Source organism: Leptonotus elevatus, chromosome 2 (assembly GCF_054856555.1).
Source record: "Leptonotus elevatus isolate MCC_2025b chromosome 2, RoL_Lele_1.0, whole genome shotgun sequence".
Classification (NCBI taxonomy): Eukaryota; Metazoa; Chordata; class Actinopteri; order Syngnathiformes; family Syngnathidae; genus Leptonotus; species Leptonotus elevatus.
The window spans coordinates 19,894,930-19,920,033 of NC_141240.1; the positions used below are offsets into that span (position 1 = coordinate 19,894,930).

The following is a 25,104-nucleotide window of genomic DNA, read 5'->3' on the forward strand; positions in this document are numbered from 1 at the left end:
TTGTTTTAGTGGACGCCAGGATAATATGGCTGTAACGTGTTGTAATGTAAACTTACCAAGTTTACAGGCAACATTTTTAACATGAACATCATGCAAAACAACTTGTGATTGGTTAGTTAAGATCCAATCATGAACGAGAAGCGTTGACGTCATCCAAATTATGAGTTTTATTGGTTTAGACACACTAATGTCCACTGCAACCATCTGTGGGTCTGAAGGGGTTAAAATGGTGGCAACTCCAATTTAGTATGAGCTTGAATGAGTCAACACTTTAGACGTGCTTCTCTCAGGTGCAGTTAAGCGTGGTAAACAGTATAAAATATAAGTCAAAGCACAAGAGGAAGGAGTATTAGGATTTTATTAGTTTCTATCTTAGATTAAATGGCAAAGGGTGCATGAAATGACGGTAGGTTGTACAAGTTCAAGTGTTTCAGATGTGTTCTTATACACGAAATTGCCAACATGGTTCATCATCGAAAAGCCACAAGAGCTTATTGAGGTTCTTTTTTAATCTGATATGCATGAACATTGTAAGATTTAAGCGCCCTGGTTCCGCCTACATTCATCGCCCCAACGCCCCTCACGTTTCAAGTGTGAGCCACTAAAAGGTTGCAAGGCAAACAAATGTTGACCCTTTTACAGATCATCACTTTGGTATTGCATGTATACATTAACAATATTTTTGCACAGAAACAAAATGTACAACTGTATAAATATACAATTCATCCACCATGTTTGATGGCTAAAAACATTCAGAGGACACGCGTCACGATATTGCGATGAGTCCAGAGGAAAAGAACATAAAGCAGAATCAGCACCGTGTCTAACCCACGGGCTGGAAAGCACAAAAAAAAAAAAGATCAATTAAAAAGGCATTTAATAAAAACCCCTTCACACTTTTAAGTGATTTAAGCACAAAAAGAAGTAAAACAAGGCCCCCGATGATCAAAGATAAAAGACAACAGAAAAAAGAGGAAGGAGGAAAGAAGTTTCCTGGAGTGCAGCCTTTTTCATTTAAGATCAGAAGAGTGGTCCGAGCCAATCAATCACTATGGGCCGTGGAACATCACGCTGGAAAAATGAAGGAAAAGCGAGGTACCTAGGCAGTGATATGACAAGGATGAGGATGAAGATGGTCAGGGTGGGAGGGGGATGGAACGGATGGTGGTCCACTTGTACACTGGTGAATGAACAATGGCCCCAAATCGCTTGTGGGAAAATGTCACTTACAGCAGAATAAATACGCTTGCGTGGTCTAACAGCTACTTTTCCCCACTAAAATTGTGCCATAATGCTAACCGGAAGCAAGTGTGATCGACTTAGCCCCCGACTACTTCATGTCAGAAAGTTGGGGAGGGGAGGGGAGGGGAGGGGAGGGGAGGGGAGGGGAGGGGTGTCGACGGGAAAGTGCTCTACTGTTCCGGTGGCGGTCATAAACCGTTGACCGAGAACTTGATGTCAAAGCGTCCCTGGTAGCGGTCCTTGTCACTGTAAGATATGTTGTCGCCGTAAATTTTGCACTCGATGCGCAGCTCTTCGTTCCTGGTCAGGTTGGTGAATTGCAGCGCCACCAGCGGCTGCAGGTAGTGGGGGTGAAGCAACTTGCCGTAGTAGGGGTAGTACTGCAGCGGGAAGCCGCCGCCGATGCCATAGTACTTGATCTCGCCAATTTTGCCGGCGTCTTCCTCTCTCTGCAATGGGACAGGACAGACGGGGAAGATTCTTTATGTGGATAGTCCGTACTTTATTCATCAAGTGAAAGAAAATAGATTGTCACAGCTGAAATATTCACTCATATAGACTGGGATAGGAATGACTAATAAAGTACAAACAAATACAAGGGCAGAATTGAGACTGAATGATTGAAGAAGAAAAAAATCTGATTAAGCTTTTTGGTAAGAATGAATACAGTGATGCCTTCACTTAAGAGTTCCCCGAGTTTTTGGAGTTATGAGCCGTCGCTTGGTATATTTTTTCAAAAATTGTACTTGCAACAATGATTTTTTTTTTTTTCATAATCGTGGTGTCTATTCTGCTTTCCCTGAGCAGTTTAGCACATTGCAAACAGTTCCTCAAAAATGATGCAAAGTGTGCTTGCTTCAAGCTGTTTATTGACACTCCCATTTTAAGTTTATCCTCATAACTAAATATACAACAGAAAAGTTACATAACTTACTTAACCAACCCATGTAAAATTGTCTTATGAAAGACCACTAATCTTAATGCTAGCAAAGAATGTGAAACTAGCATAGATATCGCAGTAGTATTGAATTGAATGGTGCAAATGCCTGCGGACACAACATTTAGCAATACTGTACTCGTGTATAGACTAACGTTACTGCATCACCAACTCAGTATCAATCATATCAGCCTATGATCACAGTATTATTATGCATCATCAAGATGTGCCCACCAGTAGGAGTAGCACAATCTCCATCGATTAAAACGGTACAAGTAGGTGTTTTCTGTTTTGGGAGGGTGGAACAGATGAATGGCGTTTCTATTCAACTAAATGCAGAAATTTGATACCAGATACAAGCGTGGTCGCAGAGCGAATTGAGCTCACAAGTCAAGGTACCGCTCACTGCAAGTGTAATTATGCAAGAGTGCAGACTGGAAAGTACATCATCAACAGTGACTGAACAACACAGCCAAAACTGTTGATATGCAGTTTGAAATAAAATTCAAGACATGAAAACAACCAACACAAATATGCTAATCATACTCACAACATCCTGCAGTCACGTTTGAACAATGCGTGCATATTGAGAGGTATGAATATGGAAAATGGTACGCATGTTAAAATAAATCATATCACGTATCACAATCTAGTACCTCATAAGGAACAAACTGCGATGAGTCCTGAGTTTGAACTACCTTATTGGTGCAGTAGATGGGGATCATATTGGGCTGCACTTTGTGTTGAGCATCTTCGGGGATGCTGTCATTTGAGAGAGGACCCTGAACACAAAAAGATAGACACGTAAAAAAAAAAACGAAAGAAAACTGGGACACAGATGCAAGGCGTGGCTTTGACCTGATGGGTCCTATGCAAGTCAATACTTAAAGATCCGATTTAACATGGCCAGACTGGTTTGAATCGGCTGTGCGCTGAATGATCTAGAACAGGAGTGCCCAAGTCCGGTCCTCGAGTGGCCCTATCCAACCCGTTTTGGCCGTCTCCCTCCTCCAACACATCTGATTCATGATGAGGATCGTTATCAGGCTGATAAGTTGATCATTTCATTCAAGTGTGTTGGAGGAGGGAGACATAGAAAACAGGCTGGACAGAGGCTCTCGAGGACCAGGCTTGGGCACCCCTTGATCGAGAAGAAATTCCCATTTGGCATTAAGATATGTGTACACTTTAGAATTTAGAAATCCCTGCAGTTGTAATAATATCAATTGCTTTTGTTTTGGGTTTTTTGCTAGTCGAGGCCAGGCTTGACCCAATCGTGAGGGATTACGCAATAGTTGACAGTAAGGCACAAGTGAAAGACTCGACTCACCCGAGGGTGGAAGTTAACAATTCGATTGAGCTTGACGATGATGCAGGGTTGACCTTTGTCAAAACCGAAGTTTTTGTCTTTCTCCTCCAGGCCGGAGCAGGGTCCCAGCAGCGTCCTGGAGAAGCGGCATGCCTTCCTGACGCCCGAATCGCTCTCCAGATCGCCACGGTTCTTGTATCCCATTGGCTCATCTGGACAGGACATCAAGCGCGTGTTCAACGTGGGACTGGCTCGTCTTGTTTTGGCATTTTGTTGACATACCTCCGCAGTCCTCAAATTTCATCTGGTTGAGTTGCTTGTCGTCGTCATACTTGGCCAAGAAGTCCCTCAAGGCCTTGGTGTAAGACAGATAGGTCTCCACTTCTTGAGGGCTAAAGGACACTTCGGATTTGTCAGATCGCGGGGTGTGCGAGAGGCCTGCAGCACAAACACGCAGGTACGACTAACATGATTATTCTCCTCACTCAGTTGATGATGCATCATTTGAGATGAGATTATGAATTACAGCAATTCCACACATTTGCAGTTTGCTTGACAAAATTCGGCTGAGATGTTGCTTACAAACCAATTTGAGCCTGAGAAAGTTTTATGCACAGCACACTTTTTTTTTTTTTAGAGTGCCATATACTGTAAATAAAATTGAGGTAAATGTTTATTACTTCACTATGTATTCTAGTTGCTATAGTGAATTTTGGAGATTAAACCAAGTTTTTTTGTTTGTTGTTACAGACAACTCATTTAGTATTTAATTGCATATCAGCATTTGGGAGAGACCATTTGAAACTTTACATTACCCTTAAAAAGAAATGCCTTTAATTTGAAACAAAAGCAAAAAAAGAAAAAGAAATGCACCATAATCGGGTGTACATTTTGGGGCTGTTAAAATTAAAGCGTTAACTAATTAATCACAAAAAAGTACCGCATTAATCATGTATTAACGCAGATTAATCACACTACTAATTTTGACAGCGGATGGTTACGTTAAAGGTAGCACAGGTTGTTTGATCAATAAACATAACTACATTCATTAAAACAAAGTTTTTAATAAATGTTTGCGTATGACATTCAGAATATTTGTCAATGTCAAACTTTTTTTTATTTTAATTTTAAATTATGCAACTAATTAACTGATTAGAAATAGAGAACGATGAGCGCGAGCAGTGGATCAAAATTTTGGGGAAGAAATGTTGAAAATTTGGTGCTCTTTACATTTAGAATGTTGATAAAAAGCCTTTTTAATGAAGCGATTAATCATGATGAATCAAAATTCGAAGCTGTGATTAATCTGATTAAAAATGTTACTCGTTTGCCAGCTCTAGTACATTCATATGAAGAAGTCTCGTTGGATCTTCCACCAACTAAACTTAGCGTCTCAAAGATGCTTGTCTCTGTGTCACTGCAACATACTTCCTTGACACCAATTCCTACTTCTGTATTAGCCACTACTGTACTTTAACGGAATCTTAGAGCACTACAGAAAGAGCACAGGAGATGTGAAGAAGTGAGATTTGAAGCTAACAACTGACGATGGGTTCCACAAAGAAAAAAAATGAACAGGTCAATTCATGAATAGCAGACTGCACGTGGTTGGGGATTCACTTAATGCAGTGCTTCTAAAATAGGGGGGCCCTGGGCTGGCGTGGTGCGATGCCAGGGGTGTGACCTCAAGGAACATTTTTTTTCCTGCTATAATATAATTAAGTGTAATTGTACATCCACTACAGTAGGTGGCAGTGGCACTCATTGTCAGAGAGGGCAGAAGGAGTATACTATTAGCTCATCTGCAGAGGTGTACTTACAACAATTTTATAGACAAATTAAGCTATTTAATATTTATAGTCACAGCAGAGAGTTGGGGGGCAGGGTGCGAAATCTTCTTTTGAGCGTAACAAAAAAAAAAACTGAGAATCCCTGAAATTGTTGTTGCCAACTTTAGACAATCTAGCAGGCTACAACACACCAGCTAATAGCATTTAGCCGCTTATTTGAACATGTGTCCTACTAGTGTGCTCAATTGTCTATGTACTAGTAGTATGCTTTTTTTCCTCCCTCATTTGTAAGACAATTCAGAGTACTAGTTCAACGACTAGGGCACACCAAACAACAAAAAGTGTAGTCTAGTATAAGAAAGTATGAGAAAAACAGCGCTCTATAGCATTACACTCTAAAAAGATGCCATAAAAACATAATTAGAATGTTAAAAAGGAAACAATTTTGGCTTTAATTCAATAGACATTGTGGTGCTCCTTCCGTTGTGCACGCCTTGGCCACAAAGGACAGTATTACATACATCATGATCAAACCACATACATTTGATGATCAAACAAAAAACACTTAATTACTATGCAGTAATATTAGCCTTTTTTTTTCTTTTTCTTTTTTTACAGTGAAAAGACTACAGTATATGCCTGAGTATTGTCATAAACCCTGTACGTGTTGCACTGTTTTGCTCATATATCAGTTGTTTACACTTTTACAACAATACATTAAATTATGTGGTTAAATGTCTTTTTTTTTTTGTTTTACAGTAATCGCAAACGCACGTGCTAGGAGGGCAGAATAGCCGCCGTCTACTTTTTCTCAGGACTCACTTCAAGTCACTTTCACATCAAGGTACCACTGTACTCTACAAAAGTACGGCATCCCTGAACTAACAGGACCGACTTACCGGGGGGTGCGACTCTGTCCTGCCATGTTGGCTTGTAGTTGCTCAAGGTAAGAAGCATGGCCTGGATGGTGCCGATGAAGATGCCAGCCAAGCAGCCGTAGAAGATGATGTAGAAGACAATGATTTTGACTGCGGTGGGGGGTAGAAGAGAGAAGGCGGGGTCACCGCGAGGCAAAACCTCAAGGTCGCAGCGAGGTCAAAAAAACTGACGAATCTCCCTCCAACCCTCCAAAAAAACTAAACAAAAACCATGACGTACTACGCTGTTGCAATATTTACAAACAACTTCGGTATTTGAATAATTTTCATGCTTCTAATCCAAAAGCAGCCCCTTTAGGCAACAAACTAGTCCGAGAAGAATTCATTGAGCCCTCTTCTGCTCGTTGCAAACCGTAAAGTCACCGGCACAAACGCTAGAGGCAACCTAGACACAGCCATGCCTCAGCATTAATCATAAAAACATACACCAGAAGTGGCTGGCGTCTCAACAGAATTCCACCATGAAGCTGAATGCAATGAAACAGTTATGCTGACGCAGGAACGTGGGTTCCTCGTCATCGTCACATGAGGTACTGCAGGTGAAAAAATATATATATTTCTTATCACGGAGGATCCGGAATGAGGTAAATCCAGAGGTCATGCTGCTGCTAGCTACCTTCGACATTAGGCTGCAGGAAGCAATGTCAAAAAGGGCAAGGCAGTCAGACTCCATTAATAACTCACATATTACTTCTTTGAAGACTGCTCGGGTGTGCTTATCTCAAACGAGCTGCAGTTCTAAGATACAGTAACCGGAAAAGCATGCATTCTGGCAATGATATAAAGGTCCTATGTCGTCCATGTCCAATGTTTCTTGTGGCCGTTTAGTGATGCCTAACTTAACTGCATTGTGCTGAGATACTTTTTGCATTATTATAAATGTGGTATTTAATAAATAACAGCCATGAATAGTATTCATGATAGGCTGTTGTGGATTCATCAGATAATAATGCAAAAGTATGTTTTCCTTCATGTAATATGCTGACAGCCTGCCACAGCAGTGTGTGATGCTTCAGCAATTTTATTTTTATTTTTAAATACGTGCCCAGAAGGTCAAACATGAGACATTCGCCTCCTCTTTGCATACGCCAAGCAGCACTCTCCCAGTGTAGTCTGCTGCACAGCACAGTGCTTGTGACATTGAGAGGCGCTGCAAGGACATGCGCACTGGCGCCTCACGAGAAACCCGAGAAGGTCGAAGCCTTAGTTAATCAGTGGTATTGTCCGTTAAGATTACAGACACCTGATCGGAGGAACCCGATACGGATCGATAGTCCTCCCTCCAATCCACTCCACTTCGGAGCAAGGCCATATCACCTTGACTCACCTTGGATTGTGATGCATTTTTAACCCTTTGACGGTGGCCAGTCCGTTAAAAGAAAAGAAAAAAGCCGCTCGACGTCTAGCAGTTAGAATTGTGAAGCGCTCTATCCCTCTCGTACTCTGTGGCTTTCAAGTGACATTTGCGGGTATATAAGATATCGACGGCGACATAACGGGTCGAGTTGTGCATAAACGCAGCACGGGCAAAATCAAACAGGTGGCAAGGAAGCACGAGGCGGCTCATACTTACACCAACTGCCTCCTGTGCGACCGAGCAGCTCTCCTTTCTCCGAATCCCACAGAAACTTCTTCCATCCACCATCGTCGGTTTTCGGAGGCATGTTTTTAGTCGGTTTGGATTATTTCCCCCCTTCGTTTCGGTAGTATTGCGGCGGAGCCCGTCCCTGTATTTATACCAACTGCTAGCCGAGCCGAAGCAGAGGCACCCAGCTCCGGCTTGTTGGACGGCTCCCAGATATAAAGAGTCCGGTTGAGGAGGGGCCCGCCCCCATCAAACGCCCCACGATTTACCTACTCGAAGAGGCGGAGCGGCGCGGGCCAATCGGGAAGCGGGGAAAAGCGTGCGTAGCGTAACGTCACAAAGACGCACAGACAACCTATGGAGTCAGGACATTTTCTAGAAGAATAAAAAAACAATTAAAAAAAGATGTCTTTAATCTCTGTCTTCTGAATTATATGACTTAACTGGTACATCACGGGTGTCAAATCTGAGGCCTATCGCATCTTTTTTTTTTTGTGGCCCGCTAAAGCAAATAAAGTGTGTTTACTTCATGTCCCTGCTTAATCGATTTGTTCGTTTCATTTTGGCCGTTTTCCTTAACTTTCTTGACTTAACTTTTCACAAATTGTAAGAACATTTTCACCAAATCTTTTCTTAACATAAATTGAATGGTACTTGTATACTTAAATATTTTGTATCCTTTGTGAAAAAACTGAAGAAACTGCTTTTTCTCCATCCAAGTCTAACAGTCAATTCAACAGTCAATAGCTATTGAAATTATTAGGTGGCAAAAATGCAACGGAACTTCGGTTCACAAACTTAAGTGCGATTAGTTCCAACAAAGTTATTTTGCCATTTTTTTAATCGGTGTGTCGATGACAGTAGCAACAGCACCATTTAGAAATAAGTGAAAACACACTTTATAATGAAGAAATAACATGTTTTGTTCACTAGCAAATCATTGAGCAACATCTTATGCTACGTTCAGACCAAACGAGAAATAAATATGGCTTCACCCCACATGTCTATGTTTGTTCGCCAACTTTCTTGCTCACTATTCTCCAATCCGACTCCTTTTGGGCTGAAGCTGCTTATCGTGTGGACAAATCTGAACATCCGGGTATTTCTGCAATTTACGCAATGCAAACTTCCTTTGCACAGTGAAAACAAATGGTGTTTGCTTTTGCCTGAGGCTAGCATACAAACCAGGCAGATTGTTATAGTAGTCAAACGGCATTTCATCACATTTTGAAATCAAAATAATCATCCCAATCCAAAGTACAATTCTTTTCCATGAGCGGAGAACTTCTGTTCACAGAGTCAAACCACCATTTTGTCTTGTGATGTAACTATGTGCTTTGTGCTGCTGTGTATGTGACCTAGTAAGTACATTCTCAATGCATATTGGCTTCCAGTTAAAAATTTCCAACGCTGTCAAACGGGTGAATTTGTGGGTGCTCGCACCTCGCAACGCGACATGGGACAGACTTGTCCCTATCCACGCGAATTGCATTTACTTTAAATGTAATCGTGCCAACATTGCCAAAACTGTCTTAACGTAGTGTACAGAGGCTACCTCATGAAACAAATATCAGCAACTGAGATTTGAACATTTGGATCCGATCAAAGGAAAAAGAATAGCAACATGCAAGGTTTGGAAGTCAAAAATAAGATTGACTGTAGTCCTACCCCACAAATGCTTTATTCTCCAAATTTGTGGATGTGTTCCTTTGGTGGGTATGCTAATGAAACTTTTGACTATTTAATTTCTCAATTTGTATATCTCAAACCTTGCTTAAAAAAAACATTCATAATTTCACCAATGTAATTCATTATATCCCTAACGTTTGATCATCATGACCTTATTTAGTTTCTTAGTCATTTTGTTGTAGTTCTTAAAATGTTTTGAACATATTCCGTTATTAATAATTCCAATTTTGTATTGTATTAACAAGTAATGAAACTAGTGGAAATGTATCATTCTCAAAGTATGTATTTTATTTAGGCAATAACGTGGAGTAAAAGTGTGTTACGGTCCCTTAGGAAGGAATGCAAAATGTATGAAGAATCACCATGAAGTCACCAAATCAAACCTAGCGTGCGTCCACAAAAACACAGTGACATTCTTGTCTGGAGAGCACACACTGCTGTGTGTGATGTGTGTGCTGGTGCGTGCATGTGTGAAATCGCTCAGCAATGTGCTTCGGCTGCTTGTTGAAATGTAAACATGGATGTGTAAGACGGGCTTGGCCTAGCTGGTGGTACCGACCTTTAAATATCACCTCAAGGACAAACCTGCACTGTGATCAATTCCTGGTATTTCTCACATTATGCTGTATGTATTAGAACAGGCATGTTCAAACAATGACCAAGGGGGTCCTTTATTTCGCCAACTGTGACCTTTGACACGGTCAGCAACACTATTAAAATCACTTTCTTGCTCGTGGCTTGCCGATTGATATTGGAGCAGCAAAAAATAAGAGTTTTTTTTGGGGGGGGGTGGGGGGTCATTGACTAGCTACAGCAAGTTTCTCCAAGCAGGACATTTTCTCGACAAGCCATGCAGAGGATAGTATGCTACTATCGCCATTAATGAAAACATTGAACTCCTATAGCAGGCGTTCTTGCAATGCCAGGGAAAGTCTGCGCATATAGTGCAATTATCGCTTTGTGTTTTTGATCATCAAAATCTTCTACTTGAAACCTTCAAACAACTTAAAGTTGGTATAGATAAAGCTTTATTACTCTTCAAAGCATCTGCTGAAATGAGTTTTTGTTGATGGTGAATTGCAGTGAAGTCTTCTGCATAGAATAGACTTTCCATGGCTTTGCATGAATGCCTGCTCAGAGAGTTCATTGTTTCATCAGTCCTGGTATTTAACAGGCTCTTCACTGAGTAGTTTGTAAAGAACAGCTCTTGTTTTGATAAACTTCACATGGAAAGTAAATTGTACTAGGCGTTGGAGCGGTGAGACCGCCATTAAGCTCGGCTAACTGGTGTCGAGCAATAGCTGAGGACAGAAAAACCTTTTGGGCACGGTAATGATGCGCTAACAAAAATGGCAAAGCTTAAGCTTGTCAAATCCTGATGGCTTCACGTCCTTCCCAATGATACCTGAAACAAAATAGAAACAAAAAGTATGTACACTATCGTGGCTTTTGGGAAACCCTGTACGGTTGCCATTATCAAGTGCCAATGAGACAATTGGCGAAAGGTGGATGATTCGGACATTGCCTAGACTTTGGATTGGACTAAGTAGAGACCACCAGAAACCACACAATGGGACATCATTTAAATCACCTTGACTCCATGTCCCTTTGCCATTCAAAATAAGGCATGTTAGATGGTTGGTGCGAAAACCATTCACATTCACACAACTAATAAAAACAGTAATAGGTACATTTTTTGGGGCTTTTTATTTATTTATGTGAACAATAAATAAATCAAACTTTCCACCATTGCCTGGTGTTCTTGTGAGGCAACCTAGCCAAATATGGAGACAGCAGAACCAGCAATGATAACCTGCCAACTACCAGCTCTTCTCTGCTTGTGTACATAATAAACATGCATTTTGTGAGGGTTTGTGTGTAAGCGGGGTGTGTGGGTGGTGTCGGTGTGGGATGCAATCGCGCCAGACAGGTGCAAGCAAAGTGATTTGATGAGTTTGAGGCCCACACACCAAAGTCACACAAAGGCATTATTATCTTTTTTTCTTTTTATTATTATAATGGGTTTTACAGTATACACACTTTTCAGGAACGTCCAAAATGCCGACCAGGCTGCATTGAGTTCTACTGGATGTAGATGCTGCATAATAGAAGAATAAGGGGCAGAGAAGGACCCCAACTAAACTCCATTATTAGTCATTGTTCCCACAGGGTAGAGAGAATTATTAGTGCAAGTAAGGTTCTTTGTTTGTATGCGTAACTGCTCAACGTAGAACTTTGAAGGTTTATTAATTGAGTAACATTGATGCTATTGCCATTAGACCGTCTACGGCATTTCTAATATGTTAGCGTTAGGCTAACTTACATTAGTCATCATATTGTTTGGTTTTATTGTTTGAATATTCAATGTTTAATTGTCTGATGTGTCAGTAATACAGTAAACATGATCTTGGAGTAAGAATCCTTCATATTTGGAGGATTGTGGAAGCGACAGTTTTTCTATTTTAGTTTAATAGTGTCCTCAAAGTCATGATTCTTGACAGTGAATGTGTGAGATCAAGCAATAAGGAATACTTTACAAAGTATGCTTTAATACGTGTGTTTTGCTAAGTTGAAGTGGGAGTGGTAAAGCTATTTTGCATGTCATGTAAAAAAAAAAAAAATCAATTAACTGACATATTTTAAACATTTCTCAGTATCTGCGTCACTGCAAATCACAGCCACAATAATAAATACAGTATTAAAGAAATCTCAAAACTGAGCATTATTTTCTGTCTGAATACAGAATGTTTGATCTGAATTTAATCATATTAGTTAGATTGTGCGGATGTACTAATAATGGCCAGTGGGTGTACGTTGATCATATGTGACTGTGAACCATAATTGCAAAAGTGAACTCAGAAAAATAACATTGAATTGAGAGTTAAGTGAACAGAAATCTCAATTAAACAACAAAAAGAAAAAATATCTACCCTTTAAAAACATTTGTGTGAAATATGGCTTTAGTGTTAGCATTTTTGCGGTGAAGATTTTCCTCAGGCGAAAAGCAGTAGGCTTGCAGCACATTATGCAAAGTAGACGTTTGGAAGTGCTGCTTTTGAAAGCGCACGTGATCTGTGGCTGCTCGGCCAGAAACAAGGAGGTGCAGTGAGGAATCATTTCCTGAAAAGAAAGTATGTCATGTACGCTAAACTCTCGCTGCAGCTCTTCAGTCTAATGACTAATGCAGAGAAAAATAATTTTGGATTTCTTTTTTTTGGTGCAAAAGCAGGATTACTTTCTTTGGGGAAGAGTGGTCGACATAATATCAAGCTCCCATTCAATTTTGGAGCATATGCAGGCTTTATTTGTGAATACTGCATGTTTCATAATTTAATATCTTAAGCAAATGAAGGGGGTGCAGATCTATTATGTGATGTAGAATTGTTTGATCTTACCAGAGCACTGTGCTCTAATGAGTCCCTTTGGAGTGAGTTCTTGCCATCCATGTAAATGTATTCAAAGTCCAAAGTGCTCAAAGAGTTTCATTTGCCATTAACTGAGACTCTTTTGATATGACTTACATGACTCTGACTCAGGTCTGTATCAGAACCTAAATGTGCTACGTCCTAACTTACCAAGCTAACGTGCAGGCATCGGTCAACTACAGGGCGCACAGACAAGTTTATATCCGTTTGTGGAAAGACCATGTGAATGGCATACCCTATAGAAATGTCCATTGTCTTTTTGCAAGCCAAGGCTACCACATAATGCTAGAGGTCAATAATTGACAGGTTCATTATTGCAAGCTTAAATGCCCCCGTCTCAAAGGAACTTGGTTAATGTGTAGAGTTTTAAAAGAATGTTTGGCTCCATTTAACTTTTTCAAGCATGCACTAAAAAGCATCAAACGTTTAAAACAAACATGAATGCTGATGGGGTTTTCAGTGATTGACAGATAGCACCATCGATGGGAAAAAGTGATGGTGAAAAATCAATAGCTGCAACTTCCTGTTGGCTAACACAACTACAAAAATGTCCGCATGTCATCATATGGAAAATTAGCCTCCACGTGACCTTGAGTGAAGATCACATTTGCAATTGTGGGAAAATAACAAAACACATGGACAATTTATTGACTGGAGACTAATTTATGGCGAATCCAAAGTCAGCTGTGTGGAATTTTCTGTGGGTATGCCAATTTTCATCTGCATCATCAAAACCTTCTTCTTTGGGAAACTATAATTTGCCCTGTGAGGTGAATTTGAAATAAAGCAACAATCCCATTGATAATATATTTGAATTCTGCCATACAGATTCTGAAGGCCCTGGGTAGATTAGCTTGTCTTGCCAGCGCATAGAGGCTGAAATCTAATTGGTCAAAAAAAAAAAAATCTATCATCCACATAACACATTGAAAGCAGTGAAGTCATCAGATAGTGCATGAGCTAGCAGAGAAGGCATAACTGGGCCTGACTTCCCACCACTGCGTTGTAGTAAAATGAAGGGAACTGTTACGAAACAGCAAATAGATGTGGAGGGGGGATGGGCGGGGGCGGGGGGCATAAAAACAAACAAAAAGCCACTATTTCTGTCCGTTTTTAGCTTCCCCAAATAGTCATTTTGTCAAAACGCCAACCTTTGGTTTTTAAATAATGATTCAATTTGAAGTTGCTGCACTAGTTAAAAGTAACAACCTGGTGCCCATAGCGTAATAAACACCGCCTCCATTAAACATTCATTGTTCTTCCCTCCATGCTGGAGGTGTTTGCGAGTCACCGGAACTCCTTGAATCTTGGCTGGCTAGTTTGAAACGGACGCTCTTGCGAAACATTTGGTTACAAATTAATCTACATCTCACTCACATTTAGCAGCCACTTACACCAGTCCAAAGTTTAGCCCTCAATCCGTCCAATAATTCATGTGATGGTTAATATTTGAGAGAGAGAGATGAGCCAAGCCACTGAAATATACTGCAGCACTTTTGAACTGGACACACTTTGAGTCCCACAATAGAGGTTATGAAACTTGGAAACAAAGAGGAAACAACCTTCTCAAGGAAACAATTCAGCATTTTGGGAAACCACTCAGACAAGTTAGCAGTGTTGTCACGACTCACATGAATATGGACAGACATGCACAGACACATTTTTCTTGCGTCAAAGTCCCTGTAAAGTGGAATTCGGAGATTTGTTTTCAATTACATGTGTGTCGATAGTTGTTGAAAACATGAAAAAAAAAACGGAGAACTACAGAGCACTGAATAGTGGAGATATAGCGTTAAAAATGTTTCTCACCAGTGGCCAACATAATTCCAGATTTTTGGGGGGGCCGTGGCTAAAATGGTGCCCAGTGACACATTTGGGTGTCCGGCATGAATCGCCCCTCCTCCACACTATACAAAACTTGAACACCTTCATTCACAGTCAATTGTGGCTTAAGGCTTAATTTCTACCACTACAGCAGTCAGTTAGCTCGCCAACTGTAAGGCAAGGCAAGTTTATTTGCATGTGGGTTACAACATTTACTAAAAGAACATAGATTGGCAATGTTAAAACATTGGACAGCAAACTTTAAAAATATTTAGCGTAAGGAAGTTTAAAAATTATAATAATAAATACAAAATGCATCTATGCTGTCCTTTGGCAGGTAGAGAGCAGTGTTAATTTTATCAGACATTTTTTCAATTTAGTGTCAGTTTTAGTCAAGTTTCAATCACGCTTATTGTTATTATTTTTTTTTTTTTGTTAAATCATAGTCAACATCCTGTTTTTATTTAGACAACTTTTAGCCAACTATAAATCTCGCTGTTTAGTCGTTATTTTAGTCCAAGAAGACATAATTTTATTCATCTAGTTTTAGTCATCCAAAAACTGCCAATGTTTTAATCTAGCTTTAGTCAGGTCAATCATTTTACCTCTGTATACTGTTTTTTTTGTTTTTGTCAGAGATGATGTTGAACATTTCGGATCTAAAACAATTTCATATAAAATTTTCTCTCATCATTTTGATGAAAAACAATTTGACACACAATTACAGTATATCAACAAGTGGCTACAATGGCTCCATGCTACGAGCTATAAATTAGCCAGCATTAGTTAGCAGCCGGATTAACATTATTGTTGGAACGTTTTAGCCGTTGGATTAATGTTACATTGTAATTATCATATTATACTTTATTTTTTAACCTGTCACCGTGAATCCACCTCCTGTGTGTCCCATGTGTTTGTGCATGTTGCACTCGCTAGCTGCAGATTTGAAAGGTGGTGTGTCACTGTGCGTCACATGACAGTGTCACAGTGACAGATTAGCAGATACAAAAATTTTACAAAATCCTATCATTTTTATCTGGTCTTTGTTCATAAACTAAAATGTCCATAGATTTTAGCCCCGTTTTTATTAAGTATATTTTCGTCTTGTCTTCATTAGTCGACGAAAATGCATATACTGATTTAGTTCCAGCTATTGTTTTTTAATGAGGGTTTTAGTCTATTCTAGTTTTCGGTGAAAATGTGTGTTGACACAGTTATTTTTATTTAGTTTTTGTTAACAAAATTAACACTAGTTGAGAAGTGCCCAGAACGCCTGTTAGCTTGCGAGCTAGCGGGTGCTAGCGCCTTTTGTCACAGCTTGGAAAGTCCCGCGATGGCGTGGTGGCATACACGGCAGCCACCGGATGCTTGAAGCAGATACATTTTCACAGCTCAAAAGTGTAGGAATGTGTAGCTATGAGAGAGATGCTACACAAACTAGCATTTATCTGTGTGGTGTGCTGAATGTGTGAAACGACGCCTTTCAGCGTTTAAGAGCGGAGACGATGGCATAATTTTTTATAACTTAGATTTTTATTTTTATTTTTTGAATTCAAGCTTCTTCTCTTTGGTGTGTCAAATTTGCAAGACATTTGTTTTTACTCTAAAGAGACTTTAAAGTGAATTATTAAGATTTGTTTTTTTCAGTGTGACCTCATATTTACACCTATGGAAAGGTAGAAGACCAAAGGACAATGCAGGCCCAATGCCCTTGTTGCTCAAGGTCATTTGGCTCGCCCCCTGTGACCGCAGCAATATAAGTCACACAACCATTAACAGATTGTTTGACTGATGTGGGAATATTATGCTGTAAATCAGGCTTGTGTCTCATGCACTATCAAGAAAATACAATCCAACTTGTGAATATGTCATCCGTTACCGAGTCGGAGGGAAAAAGTTTGGATGGAGGTCAAACGGTTCAATTGTGACGACAGCATCCATATCGTGGTTATGGATCATGAGCCAATTGCATTCAGTGTCAACATAGTGTCTCTGTGTTTGTGTTTTTTTAAAAGGATCTTACTACCCTGCCCTTCACCACTCACCAGTCGTCTTGACCTCTAAACCATGGTGGCGGCCATTGCTTAGAGAGCAGCATTCAACCAGCCTTCTTTCTTTTCTCTTTTTTTTTGCCTTTATGTAAAAACATTCCATTTGATGTGTCCAGTAAAATCCCTACTAACATCTAAGTTACAATAATATAGGGTAATATTTGCTTGTTGAAAGTGAAGATTTTCTTTGACGTGTTTCCAAACAAATGGCATAGTTTTTCATAGGAAGTTTCTTTGATGCATTGTAGCTAACGATCATGCATACATGATGCAAGTTCTTCGAGTTGTGTCCAAAGGAGGAGTCACCTTGCCCTTGCGGGAGCTCTGCACCACTTCCTGTCTTGCCTCCAGTGTCCAGCCCTCCTCGCTCATGACTACTTCCTGCTTCCATTCGCATGACCTTGCCCTCATCGCCCCACCTGCAATTGCCTTCTGATGTGGGCCGAGGCTCTCAATAACCTCTGCGGGAGACATCGGTCATGTTTCACATGACCACAGTATAATGCGGCTCGTCTTTGCAATTACTGTACAGTGCATCCTCTGCCCGCCCAAAGAGGAGCTGCAATAAACTCCGCCTCCTCCTCTTCTGTGTAGATCACCTGAGTGGTGAACCAGGAAATAGAGTCGCTGCGGCAAGTGCAACGTCCTTCAAGGGATCTCCTTCAACTGAACTCAGATGGATTTTTTTTTGCACGCTCATTATTACAGTCTTATGTCCATCACACACACACACACACAAACGCACACACCCACGCACACACACACACACGTGTCTTTGTCAGCATGTCTGGTGAAACGTGTTATCAGTGGCAGCAAAATAATTGCACACACGAGACAGAATGTACTGAGAGATAGAGAGAGTAAGAGAAAGCGAGAGCGTGCAAAGCGTCTCAGATTGCAGGGAAAAAAAATCTTCAAAAGCAGACTGTGTCCTCCAGATGTCACCAGTGATGGAAAAGTACTGTCCCTGCACCCAAAGCAGCTTCTCCTTCAGTCGGGGATTAAACGATTACCAACTTATTTCGCTTTCTCTCTTCACCAGAGCGGTCTACATAATTGAAGAAAATGTGGACAAAATGTATCAAGACTGTACTCGTATATCTTAGTCTGTGGCACAATCGTTACAATGTGATACAATTTACTGTTCATTGTGATACAATTTGCAGGTCACACAATGAAAACCGAGCATGGTTGTCTTTTTTTTGTAAAGGCTAAACTGTTGTGGTGTGTCTCATTACAGGTGACTGCAGGAGTGCAGTCAAGTAGTCTCTAGCATTGATACGTTCCGACACAATTGCTTCTCATTTAGAATGAACCAAAATAGGACCAGTGAACCATTAGGCTACTCTAGAGCAAAGGTCATCAATTTGGGCACAATGATATAGTCAACTTAACCCTTGTAGGTTGTCAACGGCGAGTCCTTGTGTGTGTTTCCAAAACAAGTTTATGTACAGTATGTACATGCCGAAGTCGGAGCATCAGAGGGATGATAGTGGAGTTAGTGTGCCTGCCAGTGCTACGTGGCGAATGTACCATATGTCATATTAGGATTCCAAAAGGTGGAACATTTTAGGAACATTTACGGGAAGTTTTGAGTCAATTTCTGGAAAGTTTCTGACTATTTTCCATGGGAAGTTAAGATGGTGATTTATGGAAATATTCCAAGTAGGAAACGCTTCATGCATGGGAATGATAAATTGGGAATTGTGGGTAATGTAATGAAAAGGTATCATTTTCTAGCACAAATACAAAACATCTTGTTTTGTCATAAACATACATGGATGAAAAGCAGGTTACTTTCTTTGCCACAACAATTACAGTACATTAACTGCTTCTCGTTTTTTTAAGCAGCTGCGTATCCCAACCTTGCTCGTACCTTAAATATTGTCTTGCAACACAAAGAAAAAAAACATGACAGTGAGCATTTGTAACTCGAAAAAATTGTAGTTCAGTGAATTCCTGGTTTATTCTCATGCATTGCCATGGCAAGTTTCCAACTTAGAGAAATTCCTGAATTTGCAACTTTGCAGTACATCCAGTTTATCTTAATCATGGTCACGGGTGAGCTGCAGTCCCAGGTGAGTTTGGGTTTTGTTTCCAGCCAAACGCAGAGCAGGAACAGTGTATTATCCAATGAAAAAGTTTACCTTTGTTGTTTTAACAACTCTTTTCACAAAACTCATTTTGACATGGCAAAACAGTAATGCAGAATTATACACGGAACAAATTCCCAGAAACTTGGGGACGGGTGCACTTGCATGCTCTGGTGCTTCATTTGATTTTTAAAATGCACAGATTGACCAGGTCATTCATAGAGGAGTTGCGTTTTGTAAGTTATAATTATTCTGTAAAATTGTTGATTTCAATAATATATTTAATTGAACAGCACAATGTCCAATGACATTAGCTGAAGCAAAATGTTTGACAATTAAAAAAAAAAATCCTTTACATTCTATTTAACTATGGCATTACTGTATGTTTTTATAAGCATAAATGATGGAGGACCATTTTTCTTCTTAGGAAACTCAATATATACTATATCCCCCTACCCCACAAATGATACAAATGTAGTCACGGGACAAATTTGTATCTCAAGGCACCACAGTATTTACCAAAATATGTTATTGTTTACTTACTACATTAATAATTTACAATAAATCTATTAACCAATAATTTTATGAGATATAAAATATTTAATACATTCAATTAAAGATTTTTTTTTAGGGAAAAATATACATACATGCAATAAATATTACAGGATTCCTAAAATAAAAAATAAAAATGCGTAGAGGTCTAGATTAAAGAACGGGACAGATGATTTTGAAAACGCCGCCTCTTTTTTGTCATAGTCCAAGGAATGTCAAGGAAAGCATTGTTTTCCGTAATCCAATGTTGAAAATCAAGCCAAATTTTTTTAACATACTCGCATGAAAAGAAGAGATGATCCAAATCTTTATTTACACTTTCATTAAAACACAATTTCCCGAATATATCTTAAATTTCTCCTTCAAAATTTATTTTGTAGGGTAAATATTCTTAATAATTTTAAATTGAAGTTCCTTGTTTTTTGCTGGGACCGAAAATTTCAAATATTTACATCTAATCGCTTTTCTATCTTCTAATTTAAAGTAATTAAGAAACAAACACAAGTTTAAACTCGTTTGAGAGCATTTGACAGAGTAATTTTACTCCAAACCAGTAAGAGGTAGTTAAGAGCTCCAAACTGTCGAATGAGCAACAGAAAACACAGCGAAGAAGAAAGCTCCAGATGTTGACGTATCAGTAGTGACCTACCTGTTACGCATGCTAATATGTATTCATGCACAATTTAATACGTTAAACGTGTGTGTGAAAGGGTCATGGATCCCGTATTGTACCTGATAGCGGCTGCTATCCTTTCTGTTTTGCTCTTCTTTGCTGTGAAGTTGCGGAACGGAACGCAGGAAGGTAAAATCGGAGTTAGCCGACGAGCTAACCGTTAGCGTCACTACTCGGCAAGACATTTGATAGACGTTTTGTACAGCTAAACTTTTTAACGGTCGCAAACTGTAGAGGCCGAGGCATGCCTGTATTTAACCGATCATTTATGCCGTAGTTACGACCTTAGTTAGGGCACTCCACGCATGTTTTGTTGGCTACGTGAGCAGCAAAAAATGTCAAGTTGGTAGAAAGTACTCACGCACTGTACTTAAGTAAAAGTACAGATACATACTTATGTCATACTGACTCAACTCCTGTACGTGAGTATGTAATAAAACATAGAGTCTGAAATGTGTTTAACGTCAATAACTAATGTACCTGTTTTGATCACTTGGAAGTTGGAACGACTTTTATGCAATTAAAACCCCTACTAAATACAAATATTACATTATAGCTAATTGTGAAAAATATTTTTTTACCTGGCACACGACAATGTTTGACACAAATTATTTTTATAAGCAGTGTTAGCAGCACATCATCACAATTCTCTTAAATAAGGCCATCGTAGAATGAATTTTCATCAGTGTAGTTCAATGCAACAGCCCTGCATTAAACTAGTGTGAATACTGTAACACATTTTATTTAACCTGTTTGCTTAAATTAATCTTTATTAATATATCAGGTAAATCTAATCCACCACAAAGACCAAGGTAACATTTTTTGTTCATCTTTGTGGGTTGGCAGCTGACAGAGAGCATGAGGAAGCTGTTGTCCGAGCGGCGGGCGTCCGTCCGCGAGCTGTTGTGGAGGAGCGAGGAGCTGGCATGCCGCGTAGGAGGAGAAATCTTGCAGGGGCGATGGCTAACAGAAGACCACAGAGAGAAGTTGTGCAGCTGGGTAAACTGACTTTTAGATGCATTTGAGCTCACTGAATTGCAATTCAATTTGTTGTTGCCAACTAAATGTTAATTGAAAAATCGCTTCTTTAACTCATTCACTGACATTGACAGCTATAGACGTCAAAAATTCATTTGAACTGTTTCTATTAGTTTAACATTTGTTTCCACTTTGGTTAACAAGCGTATGAAAACCTAGAAAAAATTATTGTACATTTAGACCAGATATAAAATTTGTGATTAATCACGAGTTAACTATTGAAGTCATGCGATTTATTTAAAAATGTAATCGCCTGACGCCCTAATTTTTAATAATCTTTTCTTTTTTTGAAAAAAATATTTTTTCTTTTCTTTTCTTTTTGAAAAAAAAAATTAAAATTTTAAGAAAAGAAAAGATTATTAAAAATTAGGTCATCAGGCGATTAAATTTTTCAATTGTAATTAATCGCATGACTTCAATAGTTAACTCATGATTAATCACAAATTTTATATCTGGTCTAAATGTACAATAATTTTGTTCCTAGGTTTTCATACTCTTGTTAACAAAAGTGGGGAAAAAATGTTAAACTAATAGAAATAGTTCAAATGAATTTTTGACGTCTATAACCGTCAATGGCATTGAATGAGTTAAGAACTAGGGGAAATGTAAAAAAATGCAGCAAAACTTTCCTTGTTTGTGTGTGTGTGTGTGTGTGTGTGTGTGTGTGTGTTTTTTAACTAACCCTCATCTAATTGTCATCAACATAATGTTTTTTTCCCCGTGGTAACTCCCCCACCCCTCTACAAACCTGTGGTGATTTCAGAAGAAGAGCAAGAGCGTCATTCTCAGGATGAAGAAAACGACGATGAGGAAGAGCAGAGCTTCCAGCCAACTGCAAAAATTGGGGCCAAGAAGCAAAGGAAGCTGGAAGAGAAACAGGCCAAGAAAGCCCAGCGAGAGGTGAGAGTCTGAGCATACAGTAAACACTAGCGATAGACAGATGATCAACAAGGTGACGATATTCGGTATTGGCCTTTTTAAAAAATTGACTTGACTTCACTGTAGTGTTCTAAGATCATTCGAGATTGGAGAGGAGCAAAGTTTAGCTTGGGTCATTGGTATCTTTTCGCTGCATGTGTATATTTCTGCTCTGCTGTAATGAGTTAATAACTCTCCTTTCAGGCCGAGCTGGAGGAGCGTGAAGAAAGGAAAAAGCTGCAGGAGCTTAGAGATGAGGAGAGACGACAGGAGGAGGAGAAAGAACGGCTACTGGAAAAGAAACTGGTCTCTTTTTTTTTTTTTCTGAAATTCTTTTCCTTACCTTATCTGTGCACATGAGATGACATTTTGTCGTACCTGCTGATTGGTCTTTCATCAGGAAGAGGACGAGCATCGAGCCAAGGAGGAGCAGGAGAAACGGGAGGAGGAGGAATACCTCAGGCTCAAAGCTTCCTTTGTTGTAGAGGACCAGGGCGAGGAGGAACAGCTCACTGAAGACCAGGTCAGGTCACTTCAGATATGACGCAACATCTCAAATAATTCAAATAATCAACATGGGATCCGCTTTTGCCTTTCAGTCACGTAACCTACTGCAAGAATTCATCGAGTACATAGAGGTGACAATTTTTATTTTTTTTTCATAAAATGAAGATCAAATGTGTTTGTGTTGAACCTTGCCCTTTTTTTGTGCACCAGAGCTCGAAAGTCGTCCTACTGGAGGACTTGGCCTCTCATTTTGGAATGAGAACAAAAGATGCCATTGACAGAGTGCAGGACCTGCTCGCGGGAGGCTCGCTCACAGGTTTGTCTTCACAATAACTAAATCAACTTTATTGAGTAGGTCTGAATCATTTTGGAAAAATAATCCTGTGATTGAGAGTTAACATGCAGTTATTTTTTCACGGTCCTCTTCTTGTGTATTTGAAATAATAAATGAATGTATTGTTTTGTGAAATTTAAACACAGTAGTTTTTATTAGAGAACTTTACCCATCAGTATTTTCTTTTGCTTTCCTGTATTTCTGAGTGTTTGTTTACATGGTTCGTTCATTATATACAATTTTCCTTTTTATTTTTTATTTTATATACAATGTAATGAAACTTGTACAGTTTAGTTGGTGTTCTATTTTATGCTTGTTGTATAAAATAGGTTCCTTCCATAAAAAGGTGTTCTTAAAGTAGATACAACTGAGATAATAGTTATGTATTTTTTGGGGTCAATTTCTATAATAATAATTTTTAAAAAGTACATTTCCAATCATTGTGCTTATTAAATATGACTTGAATCACATTATGACAATTGATCACTCTGATTGGCTGTTAGCTAGCGAATCGGTGATGCAACATAATAGCAATAGAAAAACGTATTTTCTAGTCAATCGCGCTTAGCTACATGTTAAACAATGACTTAACGGCCATATTCTATGAGTGTAAAGGTTAATGGCAACCTATGTCCATGTGTGGCCCGTGCACATGTGACTTGCAATATGGAAATTGCATTGTACTACATCGGTGTCGGTTTGATTTCAATTAATTGATGCACATCTACGCAATTGTACGTGCACTTTTTACACAATTTAGAGCAATGTTCAAAGGTTTTCATTTGAGTGTTGCGCACAGAAATATCAAAGGATGCAACTCTGTGTTAAACACACTAAATCAATACATCAAAAATTTTTATACAGTTTCTGTATTTATGTTATAAATCAGGATACAGTAATACCACTCTTTTTTTCCAAAGTAAAAGTACTTACATTCGAGTACTAATCAATACAATCAATGTACCAATACTTGATATTGCCATTGTCATGCAACTATGATGATTTTATTTTTTAACTAAATATTGTTCCAAAATACAAACTTATTATTTTATTACTTAAATATAACAAATTTTAAAGTAAGAATTTGTTACTGACATTTTATAATGCAAATATATGTTTTTCAATGTCTTGCCAAACATTTAAACTAAACAACTTTGTAGCACAAAGCATTTCGGTTTCTTTCTCAAATGACCCACTGGCTGGACTTTGACACTTCACTTTTTAGAGGGTTGTCAACTTTTTTCGTCTCCACTTTTAATACCCAATTGATTTGAAGCCAGTGAAAAATACATTTATTGTACGTGTTAAAGGTACAGACAAATGATTGGAGTCCATATTTATGAAATCTTGGAATTTTTTTTCTTTTCTTCTTCCAGGGGTCATTGATGACAGGGGCAAGATTATCTCCATCACTCAGGCAGAAATGGACGCAGTGGCTCAGTTCATCAACCAAAGAGGTCGAGTTTCTATCACAGAGTTGGCCCAGGCCAGTAATACTCTGATCAATTTGAAACCAGAGAACCGCAACACTGCCTGACGGACATGACGTAACTTCCTGGTGAATAATCGACTCGTGATCTCACATCTTCGTGCGGGCCATCATCAGACACCGTCTAACAGTAGAATGTTCAATCTCCACTTAATATCACCCTCACGCGATGGACCCTGCTGCCCGAATCTTCTCCAGGTCATACAAACACACCCTCTAAAAATAATGACTCCCAACCACTGTGCTGAGAGAATTGAGAGGTGTGCTTTGGGAATTTGTCAGAAAATTATTTATTGACAACAAATCATGTATCTTTGTTCACCCATCTATGCCGGTGATGTATAGTGACAGGTGTGTACTGTACGTGTGTCATTTTCACCTATTAAACTACCTTTGAAAAGCAGTCTGATGGCTCTTGCCAGCCTGCTCGCTTAGCGGATAGCCGCTAACACTGGAAACTGGTGCCACATTCTACAATCTCTTGTGTATTTAGAGTTCTTTTTAGCATCCTTAACTCATTTGCTCCCAAAAATGTATAAATGTGTTCCATTTAAACTGTTTTAAGTGTCTTCATAGGTTGTTTTTTTTAAATGCTAGAGCACACAGAAGGCTTTGAATGCAGCCTCTCAATTGCAAAGAACGGTTGAAGAAATGGTAGTTATTACATAAACGGCCAGCAGGTGGGAGCAGAGAATAGGAAATTAACCATG

General features: G+C 39.2%; 2 protein-coding genes across 2 annotated transcripts; one reads left to right on the forward strand and one right to left on the reverse strand.

The window, feature by feature from the left end:
• Positions 1 to 340: 340 nt before the first annotated feature.
• atp1b1b (ATPase Na+/K+ transporting subunit beta 1b) lies at positions 341 to 8,015 on the reverse strand. The gene is made up of 6 exons (XM_086068547.1): positions 7,790 to 8,015; positions 6,178 to 6,306; positions 3,771 to 3,926; positions 3,510 to 3,700; positions 2,878 to 2,961; positions 341 to 1,691 (listed from the first exon to the last, which is right to left on the reverse strand). Exons 1-6 carry the CDS (start codon positions 7,878 to 7,880, stop codon positions 1,431 to 1,433), a joined length of 912 nt encoding a protein of 303 aa, XP_085924673.1. The 5' UTR covers positions 7,881 to 8,015; the 3' UTR covers positions 341 to 1,430.
• Positions 8,016 to 20,035: 12,020 nt separating this feature from the next.
• Positions 20,036 to 24,797, forward strand: ddrgk1 (DDRGK domain containing 1). The gene is made up of 8 exons (XM_086068187.1): positions 20,036 to 20,237; positions 20,955 to 21,107; positions 21,910 to 22,046; positions 22,269 to 22,370; positions 22,465 to 22,587; positions 22,664 to 22,702; positions 22,782 to 22,887; positions 24,282 to 24,797. The coding sequence occupies exons 1-8, from the start codon at positions 20,150 to 20,152 to the stop codon at positions 24,440 to 24,442; spliced, it is 909 nt and encodes a 302-aa protein (XP_085924313.1). The 5' UTR covers positions 20,036 to 20,149; the 3' UTR covers positions 24,443 to 24,797.
• The last annotated feature ends 307 nt before the right edge of the window (positions 24,798 to 25,104 follow it).

Excerpts from the sequence above, each read along its gene's own strand:
- atp1b1b (XM_086068547.1), bottom strand. The coding sequence starts at position 7,880 with ATGCCTCCGAAAACCGACGATGGTGGATGGAAGAAGTTTCTGTGGGAT. Across the intron at positions 6,307-7,789 it reads TCGCACAGGAGGCAGTTGGT|TCAAAATCATTGTCTTCTAC; the intron begins GTAAGTATGAGC and ends CCCCCACCGCAG. Across the intron at positions 2,962-3,509 it reads TTGTTAACTTCCACCCTCGG|GGTCCTCTCTCAAATGACAG; the intron begins GTGAGTCGAGTC and ends TTTTGTGTTCAG.
- ddrgk1 (XM_086068187.1), top strand. The coding sequence starts at position 20,150 with ATGGATCCCGTATTGTACCTGATAGCGGCTGCTATCCTTTCTGTTTTG. Across the intron at positions 21,108-21,909 it reads GAGAGAAGTTGTGCAGCTGG|AAGAAGAGCAAGAGCGTCAT; the intron begins GTAAACTGACTT and ends TGGTGATTTCAG. Across the intron at positions 22,588-22,663 it reads AACAGCTCACTGAAGACCAG|TCACGTAACCTACTGCAAGA; the intron begins GTCAGGTCACTT and ends TTTGCCTTTCAG.